Here is a 23,931-nt window from a genome sequence, read left to right on the forward strand (position 1 = left end):
CACCCGAAAACAAAAGATGAAATGAAATTTGCTTGATAGCACAGGTTTTAACAATTGGGGTGGGGGGCAGAAATCACAGAGTTTGAAGAGCAAAAGTGTCAGCAGTTTTTGTGCTTCATATACCCCCAGCATCACTGCCTAAGTGCCTTCAAGTAATTCTGGCATCAAGTCTGAGACCATTAGCACTGATACTAAAACTGCTAAAGGAGACCTGTTCACAGCCTGGCACCCTTCTGTGACACATACAATTATTTGTGATTAAGCCAAATTTCAAATTAAAGGAAATGCTACACTTAATAAGCAAGGAATTAAAAAATCAATGCACAACACAACTGAGTAGGAATAAACATTTACGTCAAACTTGCTTGATCCCCAAGGAAAAATTATGTCCTTATTATATCACTGTGAAAATGAGCTCTGAAGTTATGTTCCCCTCCGAGGAATGATTATTATATTCAAAATTTAGCCTGGATTTGCAGTTGCCTAGTAGCTAAAATACCTTCACCTGGTACAAACTGACTTTAAAAGGTCCCTGTTGACAACTTTAGGGACAAAAACGAAAACAAACAAACAAAAAATATCCCTCTCAAGCTGTATAAAAATGAGTCACATGCAATTTCAAGTTCAAAAACAAGATATTTCTTTCAGATTTTTCCTATAAGCCATGTCCCTTTATAGCCATTTTCTTATCTCTTTCAGTAATAATTGTAGTCAGAGCTGTAAGTAGGAATCCATGGCTTTTAGCATTATATATAAGCACTGCTTTTTTGACATATGGGAATTTTAACACAATCTAGCTTGAGTCTGAAATAATAATGATGCTGGGGAACAGTGTTTTGCTCTATGACTGATCTCAGAAAAGTGAGGTACACATGTTAAGATAAATAAATGTTGTAGCTTATCATACATCAGAGTAGCCCAAAATGGTGTTGTGCATATCCAGAGCGTACACAAAGCAGTAGCTTCCATATCTCCCCTTTGAAGACATGTGGAAGTTCCACATGCAACACTTACATGTCTTAGGATGGAAGTAGGGGAGAAAGAAGGGAAAATTCTTCCTTTGGACACTACACAGGCAGTGAGAAAAGCCAATGTTTCACATAGTTTCCCCTCTTCATCATAACTATCCTGGGCTGCATCGAGACACATAAAAAAGTGTTTCAGAGAAACGCGTTGTAAACCTCAAAGTGGGAAATCACATTGGCAAAAGACAGAACTCCACAGCACCATGTTGTGTCACAGTGTTATAATGCATATAAAACACTTTTTCTTTACTAATGTAGCTGAGTCGCTAGCAGGCCTTTCCTGTGGTGGCTCCCCACCTTGTGTTTTGAATATTTTGTTGGTAGCCACCCAGAGTGGAAACCCAGCCAGATGGGCGGGATATAAATAAATTGTTGTTGTTGAATCCTCTCTCCGGGGAGGTTGCCTAGTGCCTTCATTACATATCTTTAGGTGTCGAGCGAAAACATTCCTCTTCTCCCATGCCCTTGGCTAATTAAACAATCTATAGCCTTTTAAAATATGGGGGGGGGGAGTTACTGTTTCATTTGTTTTTATGTTATGTATTTTGGTGTTTTTATACCAGAAACCACCCTGTGATGAACAGATAAAGGGCAGTACATAAAATTAATAAATAATAATAACCACCACCAACATCCTTTGGCTTCTATTGTCCACCCTGAACCTAAGGAAGATAAAGCACAGAGTAAAATTATTTAGAGATATATGGGGAGGGGGGTTTAAAATGACTTAATGCAAAGGCATCCTTCTAATGTAACCTGGACTTTATTTGGTGAGCCGAATAGCCACCCTTAGGCACATGCCATTCCTGGCTCCTTCATACACCTTCTGGGTAGGTAGCAGCCACAGATCAGTGGCACAGCCCGTGGTTTGCATGAAGGAGAACCCAGCTTTAATTCCTGGCATCTAGAGGTAAGGCTTGGAAAGGTCTGCTGCCTGAAACCATGGAGAGCTGATGGAGAGCATAGACTAGAGAGACCACTGCTCTGACCCCAGCTTCCCATGTTCTATTAGCACATCATTGGAAAGAAACAAGATACTCTCTCATTTCGGCCAAAGAGAGCTGTAGGATTTTGAGCTTTAGTTAATTGCTTAGAAAGCAAACGAACATCTGCATTTACAGGTCAAAGGATAACTTTTCATGTGTATATGCAATTGTTTACTGTTACTAAATGTAGAGACGGTTCCATTGCGTATGAAAGTATTCAGAAAAGTACCCGAGGGGATTTGAAAGTAAATATTTACAAAGTTCATCACAGAGAGAAACACTGTTGTGTATACCAAGGGCTGCATTTTCAAAGGATGGATTTCAAGTGCTTAGGAAGGATTGTTAATGACAGGCTCGCCTGCGTGAGTCAAGTTATGGAGTTATTTTAATAGGTTTCTTTACATGAAAAACAAATGAAAAATGAGGATAAATGAAAAAATTCTGGTTTCTGTTGAGTGCATTTGTATGGCTGCTCAGAAAATATTTAGATGATCATATTTAGTATCATCGCTGCAAGGGCATCTGTACAGAAGCCTCTCTGCAGTTAGGGCTTTATCTTGAAATGTGGGGGTTCAAATGTGGAGAGGGTCTTTCACTAAAAGCATAACTTCTTCCCTCTAACAATTTTCAGAGGTGTTTTAGCCTTTTGCAGCAAAAACAACAAAGTATTGTATCACCTTAAACACATTTATTATACCACAGGCTTTTGTGGATTTGAGTCCACTTAATCACATGCACCTTCAAGGTGCCACAAAACACTTTGGATGTTGTTACTCAGTAGTAAGGAAAAGACACTACTGGGTGTTCTTCAGAAGAATATTAAGGCAGTAATGGACCCTTGCTCTCCTGAGTTTTTGAAATGAAAAGAGCTTGTCTCATACATACCAACACACTTCGCTCCATGTCCCACCACCACCACCTCAGGTCTGATGGATGACTTCATGATATATAGGGCCTCCTTGGTCACTGTGTCTCAGCAGTGAAATGTCATACATCCATGGACACCCACTCACACCCCGGAGAGTCAATTTAATACAATCTTTTCCTGTGTTCCAGCTCATGATCAAAACCCAGCTTTTTAGGAAGGCTTTGGAAAATGTGATCAAATAGTTAAGGACAACGTTATTTGGCTTTTCAGTCGCTGTATTGATTTCTGATTGCTTTTAGCCACCTTGAAAAGCCAGATACAGTGGTACCTTGGTTTATGAACTTAATCTGTTCCAGAAGTCCATTCTTAAATCAAAGCATTCTTAAACCAAGGTGTACTTTCCCATAGCAGCAGGGGACTCAATTTACAAATGGAACACACTCCAGGAAGCAACATGTTCTGCTTCCAAGGCAAAGTTCACAAACCAAAACACCTACTTCCAGGTTTGCAGCATTCTTAATCCAAGTTGTTCATAAACTAAGCTTTTCTTAAACCAAGTTAGCACTATATTTGACAGAACAGTGCAATATAAATCCTTTAAAAAATAATAAAATAACTACATAAAAGTATATCTATGAAAGAGTAAAGAAAGGGCATGAAGAGAAATCCAACTGCTTTTCAGTTTACTGACGAAAACTCTCAAACCATTATGAGCAAGACTCCCAATGTTTCTTGCCATGTTTTCATGAACTCTTCTGAGACCTGACTGGAGAGATGGGAAGAGGATGAGTAGATCCTAAAGGACAGGGTGGATTTACCTTTCCAACTCCATTTTCTCCTTCTGACGCAGAATAGAGAACTTCTCTATTGTCATGTTCCTCATCTAGTGACAGGAAAAAGTGAGCAGATTCTGCCATTGTGTTTGTGTATGTTCCCCTCAGTGGTAGTAACCCTGAAGCTTCTGGTCTACACTATAGAGATCCTATATATTACAGGCAAATCTAGAGTGCATCAATGCCATAGAACTAAAAAGAACTAGAAAAATGTTTGATGAATGTTTGGCATTCAGACTGTCAGCAAACAAATAGAAGATAACAAATGGAAATCAGAACTATTTTCCTGCTAATGCATCTGCCAGAACAGAATGGAACAGAACATAGGGAGGATACCCAACCTGTCTCTCAACCAGTATCCTGACGACATCCTGTGATAGACAGATGGGCAGGACAATCCACTGTCAAAGTTGGCCTGTGAAGATGGGGCCAGGTTCAACATTTGACCCACAAAGTCAAAAGGGCTTCCCATCTCTGTTATAGTGGATGGCACAGAAACAACTATGACAACACAGTTAAAGCACAGCAAAGCAGCTCTGAATGGGATTGGCACAGCTTGTTATGATCCCTGGCCTGCTGTTGTTTGCTTTCTTTCAATCAGAGGCAGGAGACAATGTCAGTCATTTGGGATGTTTCTGTTAAGCAGGTTTTTGTTATTTACAGATAAATAGACACACACAAACACACATGCTGGACACTTTTAGTTAAATTTTAAATGCTAAGTTTCTTTAAATTTTCCTATTAAAATACATATTTGATTATGTAAAAGGAAGATGAAAATGCCATTTTGTATGATTTTTTTTAAGTTCCCTTTTGAGTTCATCTAGTTAAAATTCCTTTTAGCAAAAGGCCCTGCTGGCACTATAATGTCCACCACTTATTATCATAATGTGAAATTGCTCTGTAGTAACAGATTGCCATACATAGCGCAACATAGCATTTAGTGCTTCCTGGAGTAATTAAAAGTAGACTTGAGAAAACAGGCAACAGGTAAAAATAGGCAACAACGAAAACACAGTCACAACATTATGGTGGCGCATTATGTCATTTAGAAAATAATGGTAGGGATTGTTTTATTGCCTCCCCCCCCCTTTTCATAGCACCTTCACTACTAGAAAAAGAACTAGGATGAGAATAAACAGAGGTAGAAAGTAAGTGGAACAACAACAGCATATTCCCATAAACCCAAGCATTGGCAACAATTCAGTGAAATGTTCTTGCAAAATGCAGACATCGGCACGTAAAACAACACTGCAAGTTTTTCTTTCTCAATAATAATTCAGTAAATCTGAGCGCGGATCAAAGAGGAAATTGGTGTTCTTTTTTTAATAGCCCTGAAACAGTATGCTCCTTTCTAATGATTAAAAACTACAGTTAAAAGCAAGAAATACAGATCTTAGTTGGCCACGGAGTGATAAAGAAACACAGTCCACCAACAAGACTGCGTTCCAGATTCCAACTCCACATCCGGAGACCTCAACTCTACTCATGTTCTTTGGACTTCTCTTTAATGTTCTTTAGCAGAGATTTCCCAGCATGGGTTGGTTCAGTGGGTGCCAAGTAACCTTTTTGACCCACACCAAGTATTAAAAATAGATTGGTAGACAGGCTGCATACACACTATACCTTTAAAGTACATTTAAAGCACAGTCTTTCCCTCAAAGAATTCTGGACAGTGTACTCTACCCCTCAGAGAGTTACAATTCCCAGCAACTCTTAACAAACCACAGTGCCCAGAATTGTGTGTGTGTGTGTGTGTGTGTGCGCACGCACACACACTTTAAAGATATGGTGTGTACACAACCTTAGTGAGCAAACTGCACTGGAAACTGTACCCTCAGAAAAAAGCACTCATAATCATAACCATCCTCCTCATCTACAACAGTGTGTACATGTGTGTTTTGGGTGGCCAATGCCTTCTCCCCCAGGACAATCTAGAGCCTTGATTAGCTCACAGATTGTACCTATCTAATGTCCTATTGACAGACTATACATGGGGCTCATCCACACTTCAATTTTCCTCCCCACTTTCCCCAGGGAAGCCTGCTCTTTACAGCTGAATCAGAGCAAATGTCTATTGGGTTTTCCATGGATCGACATTTGCTCTGATTTAGAGGTAAAGAGCGGGTTTTCCCAGAGAAAGCGGTGGAGAAAATGGAAAACTGCTTGGAGCCATGCCTAGAAAACACAGGAGAAGTGGAAAACCTCTCAGAGCCGTGCTTCCTAGGCATGGGAGAAGCAAAGCGTGGGTGAGCCCATGTTGCCACACTGTGCTCTTCCCAGAGGCACAGTGGTGCCAGTCTGTTGAAGAAACCTTATTTCTACACTTTTCACACATTTTGAAAAGTCCTCTTTGTGCCACAAAATCTAGCCAAATGTTAGAAGAACATCCACCCTTGGGGGGGAGTGACAGTAGTTTTAATGAAAGCAAATCCAATCCAAGAATATTAATGAAAACAAATAAAAACACTCCAGACTGAAAAAGAAAAGTTAATTGTTCCTTGTTCGAAAAGGAACTGAGCAAGTGTCTTCCCGTTTCCTGAGGTGATTGGTGCCGAAACATTATTTGAGAAGAAGGGGAAGGAAAGCCTCTGGAAGGTTGTGTTGGCAATCCGGAAAACTTGGACTACATCAGAGTGGGGGACCTTTTTTAGCCAGGGGGTCAGCCCCCCTCAAGCCTTCCAAGGGGTTGAGCAGGGTCCTGAAGGCCATATTTGTCCCCTCCCCATCCTCCTAGGCCTGAGATTCCTCACTCCTGTACCATATACAATCCCATGTATGCAATTGCACAGGGAACACATAAAAGATTGTGCTGCTGTGGGGGGTTGGGGGGTAGGCATATTTATGTATGACCTGATTTTCAATGGAGAATTTCCACCACTCCAAAATATGTTCTGATATATTATTTATAAGGCTATTCGTTTATGCAGAAACACTGACCTTTCTGTTCTTTTCAGTGAGGGAAAATGCAAAGGCAGAAAAGAATAATTTATCCAGCTATCTATAAATAGCCCCCTAGCTCTACAGAGTCTTCTGTGAACAACAATGCAGAATTAAACGGCAGGTTTAGAATAACTTACTGTAATTAGATTGGCTGTGCTACTTAAAGAAAGTTGTGTCCTGACACTAATAACTAAATTTACCTTCCGTGATTAGTGAAAGCTGATTATGCTTGATTAAGCAGGTAATCTGTTGGCTGAGACGTGATTGTTATTTTATTGGGGAGGGGTCACTGTGGTTTTTGTTGCAACTGTAAATTTCTCCCTTAAGATCTTGACTGATACTGGTCTGCTACCCAGCAACTAATCTATCTTGGCATGATGAAGTACTGTCCCATTGATTAAGCCTTTTGTTATAAGGAGAATACAATCAGAATCAGTCTGCCAGTTTTCAGAGAATATGCAAACTATTTGCCAATTTTCAAACACCAGTGGCACTATTGTGCCATTCAACATATCCTATGGAAGGCCCAGGAAAGAAAGCACTCCTGTATTTCAGCACATATGCCTATGCAGGAAACAGTAGTACAGTATTATGCAATAAAAGCCCAAGAGAGGTTTGCAACTGGGCAGTGTGGCTCGTGGGCTGTTCAAATAGGCAAGTGTGGGTGAAAACAAACAGAAACAGAAGGAAGAGTCCTTTGGAAGCACAACAGAGATTTCCCACCTCTCTACTCATTGTTTCTTCCAACAACATGCTGAGAGAACTTGGAAAGTGAAGGAAGCCTCAAGATTGGAGGTTGTCAGAGCAAGGAAGATTTGCTCTCCAACTCATCACCCCTGAAGTCAATGGCTTGAGCAAAAGTGCATCAAACAAAAAAGATATGCAGCGCCAACCAAGCAAAGGCCACAAACTGGGCTCCTCGTTTTATATCAGGCTTAGCCAAACAACAGGCTTCATTCTTGCAGCTAATGCAAGAGGATAGAGCAACTCCTTATCATCCCTGGCCATTGGACATACTGGTTGGGTCAATATGAGAAATCATTTCACCATTAGACTTAAATTATTCAGGTCAAACACACAAAAGGTCTTTACAAAAGCAGGCTTCAGTGGCGATTTCTGGGAGGCTGTTCTTGAGTATTTGCAACATTCACCTCAATAATTATATAAAAGCTCAGTATGAATTTTGCCATTGAGATTTGCAGAGAAAAAAGACATCTCTCTAGCCCACAATAAATACTACTGTAGTGAACAAATGGGGATACATTTACCAGTAAACTTGTGTTACTGTTATATACCCAACCAGGGTAGATGATTATCTATCAGAAATTATATATTAGCATGTTAACGTCCCTATGATTCATGAATATATGGAGAACAATTGCAGTACATAGCTCTCTTAAACATGCCTTAATACTAGAAAATTCTATATGGCTTTCTCAACCTAAATGCTATTCCATACAAACTGAAGGGACAACATTTATGAATTTTCCAAAGTATACAGAATAAAATTTTGAACAGCAGCACGGAAAGGGCTTACAGTGGTACCTCGGGTTAAGTACTTAATTCGTTCTGGAGGTCTGTTCTTAACCTGAAACTGTTCTTAACCTGAAGCACCACTTTAGCTAATGGGGCCTCCTGCTGCCGCTGCTGCACGATTTCTGTTCTCATCCTGAAGCAAAGTTCTTAACCCGAGGTACTATTTCTGGGTTAGCGGAGTCTGTAACCTGAAGCGTATGTAACCTGAAGCATATGTAACCCGAGGTACCACTGTATTAGTTCACACATTCAAGTACTTTTTCAGATCAAGTATTCAGGAAGTAAATGTCATCAGGAATTCCTATTTTATTTTCTCCAGTGCACACTTTGAAGGAGAACTTGCTTCAGGCTGACCCAGCACAGGTCTATAAATGACAAAGATAATACCAAACACTGCCAAAAAGGGAGCAAGAGGATAGAAAATGGAAGAGTGCTCTGACATCACACCTATTCTCCTCTCCAGGAAAATATATTCCAAGAGTATGGTTGTTTATTCTCTTTGGGATATCCTCAAATAAATGACATGCTCTTAAGCATTTAAGATCTTAAGCATTTACATGTACATGTATAAATTCTGATCAGACTCAGTACATCTTCAAATATCCAAAGGGCTGTCACATGGAGAATGGAGGAAGCTTGTTTTGTCCTTCTCTGGAGGCTAGGACCTGATTGAATAGATTCAAGTTACAAGATAATAATAATAATAATAATAATAATAATAATAATAATAATAATAATTTATTATTTGTACCCCGCCCATCTGGCTGGGCTTCCCCAGCCAATCTGGGCGGCTTCCAAAAAAAAAATAAAAAAATAAAATATTCTAATACATCAAACATTAAAAGCTTCCCTGAACAGGGGTGCCTTCAGATATCTTCTAAAAGTCTGGTAATTGTTGTTCTCTTTGACATCTGGTGGGAGAGAGTTTCACAGGGTGGGTGCCACTACCGAAAAGGCCCTCTGCCTGGTTCCCTGTAACCTGGCTTCTCGCAGTGAGGGAACCGCTAGAAGGCCCTTGGAACTGGACCTCAGTGTCCGGGTAGAACGATGGGGGTGGAGACGCTCCTTCAGGTATACTGAAAGAAAGAAGATTCTGACTAAACATGAGGGAGAACTTTCTGACAGCAAGAACTGTTTGATTCCCACATAAGGTGGTGGATTCTCCTTCCTTGGAGATTTTTATGCAGAGGGTGGATGACCATCTGTCATGTATGATCAAGCTGAGATTCCTGCATTGCAAGGGGGTTGGACTAGATGATCCTCGGGATCCCTTCCAACTCTACAGTTCTATGATCCTACCATAGTGTCTATGACTGTATGTCATTATGGGACTTAGAAGCTGGTTTGTTTTAATGTTTGGCAAATAAAAAGCACTTAGTTGCATTAGCTTGCAAAGTTGCATTATCTTTTGGTCCTCAGAGGTCAGGAAATTATTCCTCTTGCTTTGACTGGGCACATATTTACTAACTCAAATGCCTGGCAATACTAATATAGCAAATGGCTACTCATCAAGGCCCAGTTAACCCCACCATAGAGACAGAAGTCCTCCTCTGATGGAATTCTGGTGGTTTCTTTGTGTCATCAGCATTCCAAATAGCCTGTGAAGCTTACTGGCTTGTCATCTCTTGCCTAGCAATCTTCACCACCAACACCACAGCACAACACACAAACACACAAACCCAATTATTGGCAGTTACAGAAGCCTTGAGTTCAACTGTAAGCAAAATAAATACTGACTGGCTTCTTTATAAAGATCACTGCTAATGCCAGGGATGGATTGAGGTGGGACTGACTTCTCATTTGTACTTCCTGGAGTGAAGTTTCATGACCATAAGCTTCCCTTCCCTTTCGCAGTGTTAAGAACATTGGATAAAAAGCCCCATCCCACCTTTATGTCCCCATCTGCAGAGTGAGAAAGCGGGCATTTCAATTAGTTTTGGGGTGTATAGGAAATATGAGGGTAGACAGCATGAAACTTACCAGCTTGTCAATGCTGTCAGCTATGATGTTTAATTCCCCTAAGCCAGACAACAAAGCTATGTTATGACACAGCAACATTCCCGGTGGGGAAATAGAGGCTGTAATGCTGGAGATAATGGGCAGCCCCATCTAGTTCCACCATGAAGTGGGAAAATTTCGGAAACAGTTCCATTTGCAGCAATCATGACACATGGATGCACAGAGAAACTGCTATATAGGAGGATCTGGCAACTTCTGTTTCAGTGTATCTGAAGAAGTGTGCATGCACACGAAAGCTTATACCAAGAACTAACTTAGTTGGTCTTTAAGGTGCTACAGGAAGAAAATTTTTTTATTTAGAGAAACTGCTGTAATCCAATTTTTCAACTATCATATATAAATATGAGCATTTTCTATTATCAGCAGGACTCTAGTGAGGTTCAATATATAGTGGAAAATAGATGTTTCTCTCCTTATTTGTATATAATTTATGAAATTGTTTATTTATTTTAAAAAAGGAGAGCTGGTAGATATAAAATGCTATTGTATTACTAAATCAGTTTTTTTCCTGAATGCTTATTATAGAAATGAAGGAATAAATAAAATGTGATGATGGCAAAAGCGTACAGCCACATGCAAACACCCACACAAATATACATTCCACATCAGAGGCAATCAGATATATACATCCTCTTTTATAGAACAGCTTACTTACCAAAAGATTATTTTAGCCAGGAATCCAAATGAAATTGGGGCTAACATCAGCTTTAATTAAAATCAGCTCAGTACACTTGATACTGGATTTCCAGAGCTAAATGGGGGTTTACAGGGCTTTAATTAGGATATAAAGTCTCTGTTCCCAGCGGAGCGGATCCTCAGTAAAGCCCTCTACTATTCCATTATCCCCAGCCCAGCTTGCGTCATTTGGTCCCTCTGACTATTTTAACCTTATTAATGTGTTTAGGCACATCCACTAGTGAATTAGCTCAATCTAGTGTAGAATTTCAGGACTGCAGTCTGTTATTTCCGGTGCAACAACCTTACCTCTCAGCCCCCACCTGTCCAAAAAAGGACTCCTCTTGCCACTTCTTATACATAGCAGGTATCACGACAAAATATTATGTTGACTCAAACATTCTTGCTGTTGCCTTTTAGAAAGTAAATACCCACAAATCTAAAATCAAGATTTGCAGCCATCCAACAGCAACACCATCATTTTAGCTAAATTCAGCATGGCCGTTCATTATCAGGACAGATGGAATTTCAAAAAGCTCTCTGCTCTGGTATTATTTTCAGTGGGACCCAAATAAACAGGACCTACAAATAGAACAGTAGACTTTCAGGCTCTGTCTGCACTGACTGTGCAGCTCAAACCACTGTGAATGGAGGATCTACATAGAACCTACTGTGGACACTCTACAATGCATCACTACATTGAGTCTTCAAGGTAATAACTAGCTACTCGAAAGCTAGTTCAAGCTAACAATTGGGTGAGCAAATACAAAATCCTCCCATTTAAAAAGCCTCATTCCATTAAAAAAATGGAACCTAGAAATCTTTGAAATTCAGGATCAGTTTGAACTGAGCTTTGCTATCTTTCCTTGCCACTTCCTCCCAGTTGCCATCCAAAGAAACTTTTTTTTTTAAAGCTTACCTTTGAGAAGAGGAAGATGGCAAGCAGCAGGGAGGGCTTGCTAGAGACAAAAGATGTCTCAGCCCTTCCCACCACCAGTTGCTTCCTCCACCAGTGGTGGGCAGATCTGTCAATTTTGGGTTCCTGTAGCTTCTCATTTCCACATCACTTTCCCTTTTTTAAAGTCATGAAACTTCATCAGCATTTGACTGCAAACTTCTCCTAATATGCTGATTTTTATGCAATTTCCCTGAATGCTATTTATTCTTTTCACCAATATATGCATCTTTATGCAATTTACCCTACTTAATGCATTTTTATAGGCATTATTTGGCTGAAGCATTGCAAAATTTGGAAAAGCACAGCTGTGTTTCCGTCTACATACTGTTTCAAGAAAGTGCAAATCTAGTAAGTTTGCCTTTAAATGCAAAGCACATCAAAATTCTCCCCCATATCTACCGTAGCTTGAATCCAGGTTTGCCATTCCCCACCCACTTGCTTTCTCCCACTTCCCTCCCAAGTAAATGAAAATAAAGCCTTGCGTTTGACAAAAGATGAGAAGCAGCAAGGAAGGTATGCCTTTGCCCCTTCTGCCTATACATAGGAATGTGGGAATGGCCAGGTCAACCCATATCCTGACCAGATTTCACTAAAGAAGACTTCTGCAAGATGGCACTCTCCAGCTGTTGGTGGACTACAACTCCCATCAGTCCCAGCCAACATGGTCCATGCTTGAGGATGAGAGTTGCTGCAAAGCATCAGGTTTGGGGAGGCTAACTTAAAAGATTTTACAGTAACAAGCCTTACAGAGAAACAGAGGAAGCTGTCTTATACTGAACCAAACAAGGGTCTAGATCAGTATTATCTACATTACACTGCTCTACTACTGAGCAACTACAGCGATTCCCTCTTTTGATAAGAATTAGTATTTGCGTAATGGTGCAATAGGGATGCAGGTGGCACTGTGGGTTAAACCACAGAGCCTAGGACATGCCGATCAGAAGGTCGGTGGTTCGAATCCCCGCGACGGGGTGAGCTCCTGTTGCTCAGTCCCTGCTCCTGCCAACCTAGCAGTTCAAAAGCACGTCAAAGTGCAAGTAGATAAATAGGTACCGCTCCGGCGGGAAGGTAAACGGCGTTTGCGTGCGCTGCTCTGTTTCACCAGAAGTGGCTTAGTCATGCTGGCCACATGACCTGGAAGCTATAAGCCGGCTCCCTCGGCCAATAAAGCGAGATGAGCGCCGCAACCCACAGAGTCGGCCATGACTGGACCTAATGGTCAGGGGTCCCTTTACCTTTACCTTTAATGGTGCAATTCTTACCACAACCTTTGATGAGGGGAGGGGCAGATGTGCACCCAGTGAAACTGCACCCCCAAACCTACCCCAATTGCACGAATGCATATTAGCAGTGCTATTTTTCTAGAAAGAGAGGTGTTGGAACTCACCAGGAACGCCTCCCTTGTTCTCTTATAATGGTGCCCACCTGAGAGGTGCCGGAAGTGAGTTCTGGCTGGGGGGGGGGGAGCCCTGCATACTAGGAACATTTCAGATGCAATATTTACAGAAAATAAGGAAATGCAACTTTGTGATGCAGCGACAATCAGCTTGCTGTGGCACAACTTATTGTTATTGTGCTCCGTTCTTGGTGACTCTTTAGCTGTTGCCCAAAATGTAGAGAATCTCTCATGTTGATCTGAAGTATTTGACTGGCTCTTGAGCAAAGGTCTATTAAGATGGGGCAGCGAATCTAGCAGCTGCTTGTTAGCTCTTTGGGACGGCAATAAAGCCTGGGCAACACATATAATTGTATTGGGGATCAAAGAGCTGGGCTCCTACTGAGAAGCAAGTGTATGCCCTGCCAATATTTCATCACTCAGAGCCACTTTCCCCTCTTCTACCTAATATGAAAGTCATAAAAACAAAACACAAAAGCCCCTGAAACTGTTATTGTTAAAGCCAAAAACTAATTAGTCATTGCTTCCCCAAGTGTTATGTGAAAAGTTGGTAGAAATAATAGGTTTGCATTCTCAAATTTTATAGGTTTACTGAGTCTAATGTTCTCTGGCATTTCCTGTTTCCTTTGCTAAGAAAGACTGAGCAAAGTTTACAAGTAATCTTGAATAACGCATAGCCATTTCAATAAAAGGCAATAATTTGTGGATTCATAAACCATACGTAAATAAAAGGCATAGCGGTAAATAAAAGCAACAGGAGGATTATTTTCCTTACCTCCAACATTCCACATCACAAACTTACTTAAAAACATTTTGTCTGCAACCCGTAAGCTACTTATGCCAACATAATCCCACAAACTTTAATAGGCATAACCTGGAAAATCATGTTGTGGGCTGCATACGTCATTTCCAGACTTCTACAAAATAAGATTACATAAAGGTAGGTACAATTACGCATTTAATCTGATTTTGATGTGCAGAAGGGATTTTCAAATAAAGTTGTAAGTGGCCTTCCTCAAATAAAAAATTAGATCTTTTGGGACCTCACCATGTTCGTAAGTCATAACAAACCTGGCTCAGTTGGCAGCATATCCCCCTTGCCTGAGGCACATGGCAAAGAGGGCAGCTTCTGGCAGAACAGAAGCTTTAAGAACTCCCACAAATGATGTGTTTGTTTGTTTGTTTGTTTGTTTGTTTGTTTGCATAAAAATACAAAAAATATATTTATTAAATTTGTATACAGTGGTACCTCGGGTTACATATGCTTCAGGTTACATACACTTCAGGTTACAGACTCCGCTAACCCAGAAATAGTACCTCGGGTTAAGAACTTTGCTTCAGGATGAGAACAGAAATCGTGCTCCAGCAACGCAGCAGCAGCAGGAGGCCCCATTAGCTAAAGTGGTACCTCAGGTTAAGAACAGTTTTAGGTTAAGAACGGACCTCCAGAACGAATTAAGTTCTTAACCCGAGGTACCACTGTACTGCCCTTCATCCGAAGAGGTCACAATATAAAAATACAAAATGAGAACACAAAATACATAATAAAAACGAAGAACAAAAACAATCCAATAACCCCTCCCACAAACACATTTTAAAGGACATAGAACGTTATTCAGGGCTTGTTAAAGAGAAATATTTTCTCCTGGTGCCTAAAGAGATATAATGAAGGCACAAGGCAAGCCTCCCTGAGGAGAGCATTCCCCAAATGGGGAGCCACTGTAGAAAAGGCCCATTCTTGTGATGCCACCCTCCAGACCTCTCATGGAGGAGGCACACAAGAAAGAGCCTCAGATGATGATCACAGGGTCCAGGCCAGTTCATATGGGAAGAGGCAGTCATTGAGGTAAACAATGACATAAAACAATAAAATTATCTCTAATGGCTGGGCATCCTGTTTGAGACTTTCGGGGGGCAATTTATCATCTTCTACATTGTTCTGCGAAGCAGTTTATAAATAAATAAAAAAGTGCCATTATTTGTTTCTTCTCTTTAATTTTATGATAGATGTTCTGTGAGTAAAAAAGTGGAATATTAATAAATGCACACAAGCATGTATGAGAAACAAAAAGTCCCAAGCAATATCTACACTTGCATGATATGTTTCAATGCAAAACAACAATTAATATCATTTCTCACAGTGGGCCATCAAGGCCAATAGATTCCAGTGCAATAGCAGCTGTGGCTCTAATGCTAAGCTGAAAGACTCTACGCAAGAAAGAAATGGATAGGGTTGCCTTCGTAGAACGCATGGAAGGACGTAGTAGGCAAAAAGAAACTTTCCTGTTCCTTCATCTTCCCAGAAGCCCCAAATCTCCCACCCCCAAATTCTCTGTCCAAGGACAGGGAACCATGCTGAATGGGATTGGGTAGGGCACTGGAACAGAGACAAAGGGGGAAACCATAGAAAACTGGGCCGGGACACCTTTTGTGAACAGAAGGTCCTTGTTGCAAATCATGGGTGTAGGCAATTCTAGTCAGGACCATGGGAGAGGTCAAGGATTAAAGGGATCACTCACTACAACAGCATTCTGATCTAGCTTGGTTCCCCACCCCACCCCACCCCCATGCCAGCTATTTGCAAAAGAAAAGAAAAAACTCGGCAAGGACAAACTATGTGACAAATGTTGCATTAGTTTAGCCCACAGGAAAAGCAAGGTAATAACACAGCTATGTCCGTTTCATATACGCAGGCTTAAGAAGCTATCCCTGGTGAGCCTGGTACACCAAGACTACACACTGCCAATATAGGCTTATTTAATTCTTATGTTCCCTACCAGAGCCACCTTCATTCAGGTGTCTGGCACAGCAAGTTGACTCTTAATGTAGGACCAAAAAAACACCCCCTCATAAAGTCATAAAGTTTCTAGGTTCTGTTTTTAACACACACAGCTTTGGGGTTTTAAAAGTTCATAAAAATCTATCAAAATATTTTTAGAAATGAAATCCAAGATACCTGTTTTGAATAAACTGCTGTGTTCTGAGGTAATTGGATTGTAAAAACAAATATGAGTATTAATAAAAATGTTCCACAAGGTTAAACTTGCTGTAATTTAGAAACATACAGTCCACCAACTTGATAGTGTCTTGTTGTAAAGCTACTTTGACATAAAAATAATGAATTTGAGAGTTTTAAATTCTACTGTACATCATTTATTTGACCTATTCCCTACTGTAGAAAATACTGTAAGTACTGAACAAATCTGAGGACACCAAAATAACATGACAAGACTATCATAGTGCAATCCAAACCAAGTCTTCTCTGATGGAAATCCTACTGAATTCAGTGGTGCTTTCTCCCAGGTAAATGGGGGTTAGGATTACAATCTTAGAAATCAAGGGCAAGCAAATTTTATTTATTTGTTTTATTTACCATATTTGTATGGCTGACCATTAACATATCACTTAAGCCTTTGGAAGGGTTTGATGTGGCTCAAGGTCAGGCAGACCATCGTGCTTTCATGGTTGTGAGATGGATTTTTTAACATTTTGATTAATGTTTATATGGTTTGATGGTACTCATTGTTATAGCTATTGCATTCTGCCCTCAGATCATGACCAATGAATGCTGATTTTAAGTGCGCAGACAAAGATATCCATAAAAGCTGTTACTTATGGATGCAGATTTATAATGGTGTATAATGGTTCATCAACTAGCAGCAGCTGTCTAGGGTTCCAGACCGAAGTCATTCCCAACCCTACCTGGGGATACCAACGATTGAATCTGGGACCTTTTGCATGCAAAACGTCTGTCCTGCCAATGAGATACTGCCCTTTTTCAGTGAAGCCCATTCAATTCATTCATTCGTTTGTTTTTAGAAACCACAGAATCAAAGAGGTCTTCAAGCTATGTTTTCAACAATTGTCATCCATCTGTCTCACCCAAAATGTATCCAAAAACTGAAACCAACATTGCTGGTGAGGGCAAGGAACTGGAGGGAGCGTAGTCTTCTTTCTAGCCTGGTAGGCACAGATCACATCTGAAACCTTCAGTGTTGGGGTCAAGTAAAATTCTGCAGCTCTGTCATCAGTTGTCTACCTCCCTATGGCTATAAGAAATGTAAATGAATTTTCACAGAAACTTTTGCGCATCCCTTTTAAATGCTTGGAGGGAGCAGCAGATCACACTGCGGTGACTCCTCCCACTATTGTGAGAGACTTCAAACTCCACTTCTTCCTGTTGGGAACACAGAAGTCTGCCTTATACAGAGTCAGACCATCAGTCCATCTAGCTGCACATTGCCTACGTTGACTGGCAGCACCTCTCCAGGATTTTTGGCAGGGGTCTCTCTCAGCCCTGCAGAGGCTGGTGACTGAACTTAAAACCTTCCTGCATGCAAACAGGTGCTATGACCTTTCCCAAGCAGGTCTCCATGTCCCACAGAAGACAGGAGAAAAGACTGAAGGAAGGAAGCAATAGAGAGGTGAGCTTTATAAAAAGATACAGCCACAGGGACCAAACCAAGCCGCAAACCCAGATATTCTGCCCCCATGTCTATTCTAGGAATACAGTCATAACTTGGTTGACGAACGCCTTGCGAGTCAAATGTTTTGGCTCCTGAACGCCGCAAACCCAGAAGTGAGTGTTCCGGTTTTTGAACGTTCTTTGGAACCCGAACGTCTGACGCGGCTTACACAGCTTCCAGTTGGCTGCAGGAGCTTCCTGCAGCCAATCAAAAGCTGTGCCTTGGTTTTCGAACGTTTTGGAAGTTGAACAGACTTCCGAGGTACGACTGTAAAGAGTAAAGGGACCCCTGACCATTAGGTCCAGTCACGGACGACTCTGGGGTTGCAGCGCTCATCTCGCTTTATTGGCCAAGGGAGCCGGCTTCTAGCGAACCAGAGCAGCGCACGGAAACGCCGTTTACCTTCCCTCCACAGTGGTACCTATTTATCTACTTGCACTGCATGCTTTCGAACTGCTAGGTTGGCAGGAGCAGGGACCGAACAACGGGAGCTCACCCCGTTGTGGGGATTCGAACCTCCAACCTCCTGATCAGCAAGCCCTAGGCTCAGTGGTTTAACCCGCAACGCCACCCTTTGGTACGACTGTACTATAATGCTATATTGTCATTCACAACCATCAGGGGTTCATTCACCAGTTCATCTTCCAATGTGTTACATGCCATCATCAACAGTGGTCAACAGAGTGGCACAGGCATCACTGCCGGTTCTTGAGAGGAAAAGGTGCAAGGATCTCAGCACAGTACGTGCACAGCAACAGAGTTAACCTGCTGCTTCTGCTGCCCTTACACTTTGCCCTTCCCCTCTCCATCTCAAGAACTGGCAGCACCGCTCAGCATTGGGAAGGTGGGTGGGCAGCACCAGCCTCCCTGCGCTGTCCATTATCTGCCAGCCATGCCCTTCTACATTCTACATAGAAGTAACAGGCCAGTCACTATGCAAAACAACAGATGGGTATAAATTGGACATCAGAAATGGCAGCATCCAAAAACCAGTTAGGGAACATTTCAGCTTCCCATAGCAGTGCATAACTGACATTAAAGTCACCATATTTGAATAAGGGCAGTTTTAAGGGAGACTGCCATGTGAAACTGCCAGATTACAATTAATCAAGAGGTTGTCTTGTGAACTGAATGCTTTTACCACACTGCATTTGCTAACTGATTTACCACCGCCAGGATATCTTTCTCATCATCAACTACATTTTGTGAATGGCCACTATTAATAACATAATTACAATAAACTGCACTCTCTGCATTTCATCTTCTTCTGGATTAATGATTTACAGTCCTCATTCATGCCCCCCTAACCATATGTAGATATGTCTGTAACTCAGGATAACTCATCATTCAGTTAATGGTTGGAGTGGTTGGAGTCCACAAAAGCTTAAGCCATTAAAAAAAAAAGTCAGTTTTTCAGGCATGTTGAGAGTAACATGGCAGACCTTCTGGAAATGACTACTTCTGAACTTTTAACGTTACACTCCTGATTGGGACTCAACAACACTGAATTCAGATAAAAGTCTCATTAAAGTCATAGGGAGCAAATCAAGCAGAGTGCTAAGTTCGAATCTAGGCAATGAACAGTGTCCACTACACTTCAATAAGCAATATATTGTGATTTTATGCTGTGTACAACCCTGAAACCTACAGGTATAGGGCGGTATACAAATATAATAATAATAATAAATAAAATAAAATAAAACAAAACAATAATATGGAAGGAGTAAAAAGACTGAATACTTCTATGAAACATATTTGTGTGAGATATCGAGTTTCTTTTAGAGTTTGATTTTAAACTGGCATAGTAACAGTGCGACTATTTCTCCTAAGGGGAAATTAGGAACACTGGTTTTTGAGACAAAAATATTGTAGAACTTGCAATATGATCGCATACGTCTGCAAAAGGAAACCCAGTGGAGTATCTTAGGCTTGCACACCCATAAATTCAGAACCAGCAGACTCGCAGAACAGAGTTTCCAACGACTTGTAAATCCTGAAATACGGGAAGCACTTACAGAGAGGCTTCCTCATGTGATGGGGCAGATGCAACAGCCTCTCATGCAGTTGGACTTGATCTGATGGCAGAAAAATCAAAAGGGAACCTTTCAAACCACAGGCAGAATTTTTTACATAGCAAACATTTGAGCTCAGGACTGAATGGTGCATTTAAATGCCCCGCTGTGTTTCTTAATTCAAAGGAGAGAATACTCCGGCTAATTATTTTTTCCTGTGTTTTTTCTCTCTCCAAAAGCAGGGCTCTTTTCAGTATTTCCAGGGGGTGGGGGATACTTTAATGAGATCAATAAAGATTCCTTAATTGACTTGCATTGTACGAGAGTATTAACGTCTCCACTTTCACAAGAGGCACATGAAATATACAGTTTTATTATATATTGCTAGCACAGGAACTTACTTCTCCCTCCCCCATGAACCACCTGCAATTTTTAATAGTCGTGTATCACCAGGGTACCAGAAACCCATAAAAGTTTAACCTGCCAATTAACAACTAGGTAAAGTTCCAGAGCATGCACTATTTAGATGGCCCACAAACTGCAGAAAATATTTCATTCAAGCCTTCCGTCATACTTTTGATGTGATTTATATGCCTGAAAACTAGGAGGGTGGGGAAGGGAACTGAAGAAAAAGAAAAAGCAGTCTCAGTGTAAAAATGGCAAACTACCATAAAAAGTAATGTCTATGTTAGAATTATTTTCATTTGCAGGTGACAAAAGCATATTGGAACCCTAATGGCAAGCATATTATCCAGATTATTTTCTTTTTATTTCTTTTTCAAAAGGGAAAAGGGGTATGTGATCTCTGTATTAAGCTGCAAAAAAAATTGATGAATTTCTAATAAAATGTGACTTGTTTCGCTTCTAAGACAGAAGCCTCAACAAGTTAGCCAGCATGGAAGGCAAGAAAAAGGTCAACTTCCCCCTGCCCCAGTTTTTCCTGAGATGATGATGGTGATGATGATGGTAATAAATTATTATTATTATTATTATTAATATTACCCCACCCATCGGCTTCCCTGGGCGGCTTCCATCAGAATATTAAGATACAATAGTCTGTTAAACATTAAAACCCTAAACAGGGCTGCCTTCAGATATCTTCTAAAGGTCTAGTAGTTGTTTTTCTCTTTGACATCTGATGGGAGGGAGTTTCACAGGGTGGGTGCCACTACCAAGAAGCCCTCTGCCTGGTTCCCTGTAACTTGATCTGATTGGCTCCCATTCACTCTGCTTAATAGTACAGAATGGTCATGCTAATGCTAAGGCGATTTGGCCAGATCCGGCCCCCGAGCCTTAATTTGCCTACCCATGCAATATACTATATTATGTTATAATTTGGTATTCACCTTTCCCCCTCCCCCTTGCATTTTTAGTAATTTGTCAGAATGCAATATAGACATCTGAAGGCAGCCCTGTTTAGGGAAGTTTTTGATGTTTGATCTTTTGACGCTATTATTATTATTATTATTATTATTATTATTCTGTTGGGAGCCACCCAGAGTGGCTGGGGAAACCCAGCTAGATGGGTGGGGTATAAATAATAAATTATTGTTACTATTATAATCATGGCCCTAGTACAGTGGTACCTCGGGTTACATACGCTTCAGGTTACATACGCTTCAGGTTACAGACTCCGCTAAACCAGAAATATTACCTCGGGTTAAGAACTTTGTTTCAGGATGAGAACAGAAATTGTGCAGCGGCGGCGCAATGGCAGCGGGAGGCCCCATTAGCTAAAGTGGTGCTTCAGGTTAAGAACAGTTTCAGGTTAAGAACAGACCTCCAGAATGAATTAAGTTATTAACCCGAGGTACCACTGTATGTTTATGTGCAATGGTATGTTTCACAAAAGCAAGCTTAGCAGCAATTTTAAAAGATGTTGTCAAGGGAAGGAATGCTAGACTCTGAGAACAGCTGTGTGACAACCACATCAGCGGCCAATCAACCTACCAGATTTGTTTGCAAAGTCATGGAGAATCTGCCTTTTGCTTTAAGAAGGCTTGAACACTTGTTATATTTGATGGAGAGGATTTGAGTGTCTTACCATATTGCTCGACTCAATACCACATCAAGGACTGTAGAGATTGTATTTGTTGCACACTAACGAGCTACCAGGGATGCGGGTGGCGCTGTGGGGTAAACCACTGAGCCTAGGGCTTGCCAATCAGAAGGTCGGCAGTTCGAATCCCCGTTTCAGGGTGAGCTACCGTTGCTCGGTCCCTGCTCCTGCCAACCTAGCAATTCGAAAGCACGAAGTGCAAATAGATAAATAAATACCGTTTTGGTGGGAAGGTAAACGACATTTCCGTGCGCTGCTCTGGTTCTCCAGAAGCGGCTTAGTCATGCTGGCCACATGACCCGGAAGCTGTACGCCGGCTCCCTTGGCCAATAAAGCGAGATGAGCGCCGCAACCCCAGAGTCATCTGCGACTGGACCTAACGGTCAGGGGTCCCTTTACCTTTACCTTTAATGAGCTGCCAAACTAGCCATTTATCAGCTTCATGAACAAGTCAAAAGGAAAGGAAATAAAGAAATAAATGTTCAACATATATTTTTTTTATTAAAAAACTCCACACATTACCCCATAAGACCACTGGGAAGAAAGGTGAGGGAAGCAAAAAGCAATACATTTACTAGTAGGCTGCTTTATTAAAATATATGTGGCAACTTTTTCAGCATGTTCAAATCATTATGAAATACGTTACGTATTTATGGTAAATTAAACTGTATTATACAACTTTCTCACTATGACTGCACCCTTGAGACCAAAGGGATTGTGCTGTTACCAAAAAATGTGTTATTGTAAGGTGCTGCCCCGGTTCAGCTTAAGTTGCAGTTTCCCTTATAAAAAAAAAAAAATCAAAAACCATTTCCAGAGGGTCATTATTTAGACATAAAAACTAAGCCAGACTCAAAATATTACATGAGAATCCTCAGCTCTGGGTATGCAGAATTAAAATAAGAAGGTACAAAAGAGTCCAGTTTTTTGTGGGGGTTTTTGTAATATCTTGGTGTGCATTCAGACAGCTACAAATACCTCTATGGGACACTTCAACATTATTTATTATTATTATTTATTATTATTATTAGGTAAAGGGACCCCTGACCGTTAGGTCCAGTCATGACCAATTCTGAGGTTGCGGCGCTCATCTCGCTTTATTGGCCGAGGGAGCCGGCGTACAGCTTCCAGGTCATGTGGCCAGCATGACTAAGCTGCTTCTTGTGAACCAGAGCAGCACACGGAAATGCCGTTTACCTTCCTGCTGGAGTGGTACCTATTTATCTACTTGCACTTTGACGTGCTTTCAAACTGCTAGGTTAGCAGGAGCAGGGACCAAGCAACGGGAGCTCACCCCGTCGTGGGGATTCGAACCGCTGACCTTCTGATCGTCAAGTCCTAGGCTATGTGGTTTAACCCATAGCGCCACCCGTGTCCCTTATTATTATTATTATTATCCTGCTCCTAAATGTCCCAGCCTAACCTTCACTGATCTGGTTCCGTCTGTTCTGGCTGGGGGCAGGGAGATCAAGGGAGTTGTAGTCCAAAACAACACTGAGGGCATCAGGCTCAACAGAATTGTTCTAACATAATCTTGATTCAGAGACATATACAGGAACATATACAGACATATACAGGAACATATACAAATTGACAATAAAAGAGAAGTACTTTCACCAACCTATTTTTATTACTACAGTTGCTGATTTATATGTATATGTGTGCCTCTGGGCAACTTAATATACCAGGTAGCTGAGGAATCACCAGCCCTGCACTTTGCAGTGCGCTGAGCTAAATAAAACTTTTAAAAAGTTTTGGAAAAAGGAAGGGAAAGGCCCGGCACAAAAGGACAGGGGCTTGTAGGGTCTGGGGGCCCCTAGGACCACCCCCTAATAACACATTTGGAAATTGGAAGTGTGTGCATGCTTTAACCATATTCTTCTAGGTCTCCCATGACAAGGTATCTCATCCCCATCCTTCACTTGGAAGGCACTATATGAGTTTCAGGGGTTCTTTCTAATATTTCAAGGCCCCTTGTGAGACGCTAAATGGAGATTTACTCGAGGACTTAAATACACAGAAACCTGACACACTCATTTTTTAATAGGCAGGCAGACTGCTGTTTATTTAGTTTTTGAGAACTAGTCTAAATTAGGCCTTCAGAAAGGGAGGAAAGAAGTCTAGGTTTCAATTAACAGATTGTCTCCCACTGTCT

General features: G+C 41.1%; 1 protein-coding gene across 4 annotated transcripts in view; it reads right to left on the reverse strand.

Moving 5' to 3' along the window:
• The window catches only part of HDAC9 (histone deacetylase 9), a 484,232-nt gene that overhangs the window by 290,058 nt on the left and 170,243 nt on the right, over window positions 1-23,931 (reverse strand). The window contains exon 8 of one of the 4 annotated variants that reach the window (XM_082193888.1): window positions 19,721-19,780. The exons of the other annotated variants lie outside the window; for them this stretch is intronic. Within the exon in view, the coding sequence (XP_082050014.1) occupies window positions 19,721-19,780 (60 nt within the window). The remainder of the gene's footprint in view (window positions 1-19,720; window positions 19,781-23,931) is intronic. 4 annotated transcript variants of the gene reach the window in all.

The sequence above is a fragment of the Podarcis vaucheri genome (genome assembly GCF_965113315.1).
Source record: "Podarcis vaucheri genome assembly, chromosome: 12".
NCBI lineage: Eukaryota > Metazoa > Chordata > Lepidosauria > Squamata > Lacertidae > Podarcis > Podarcis vaucheri.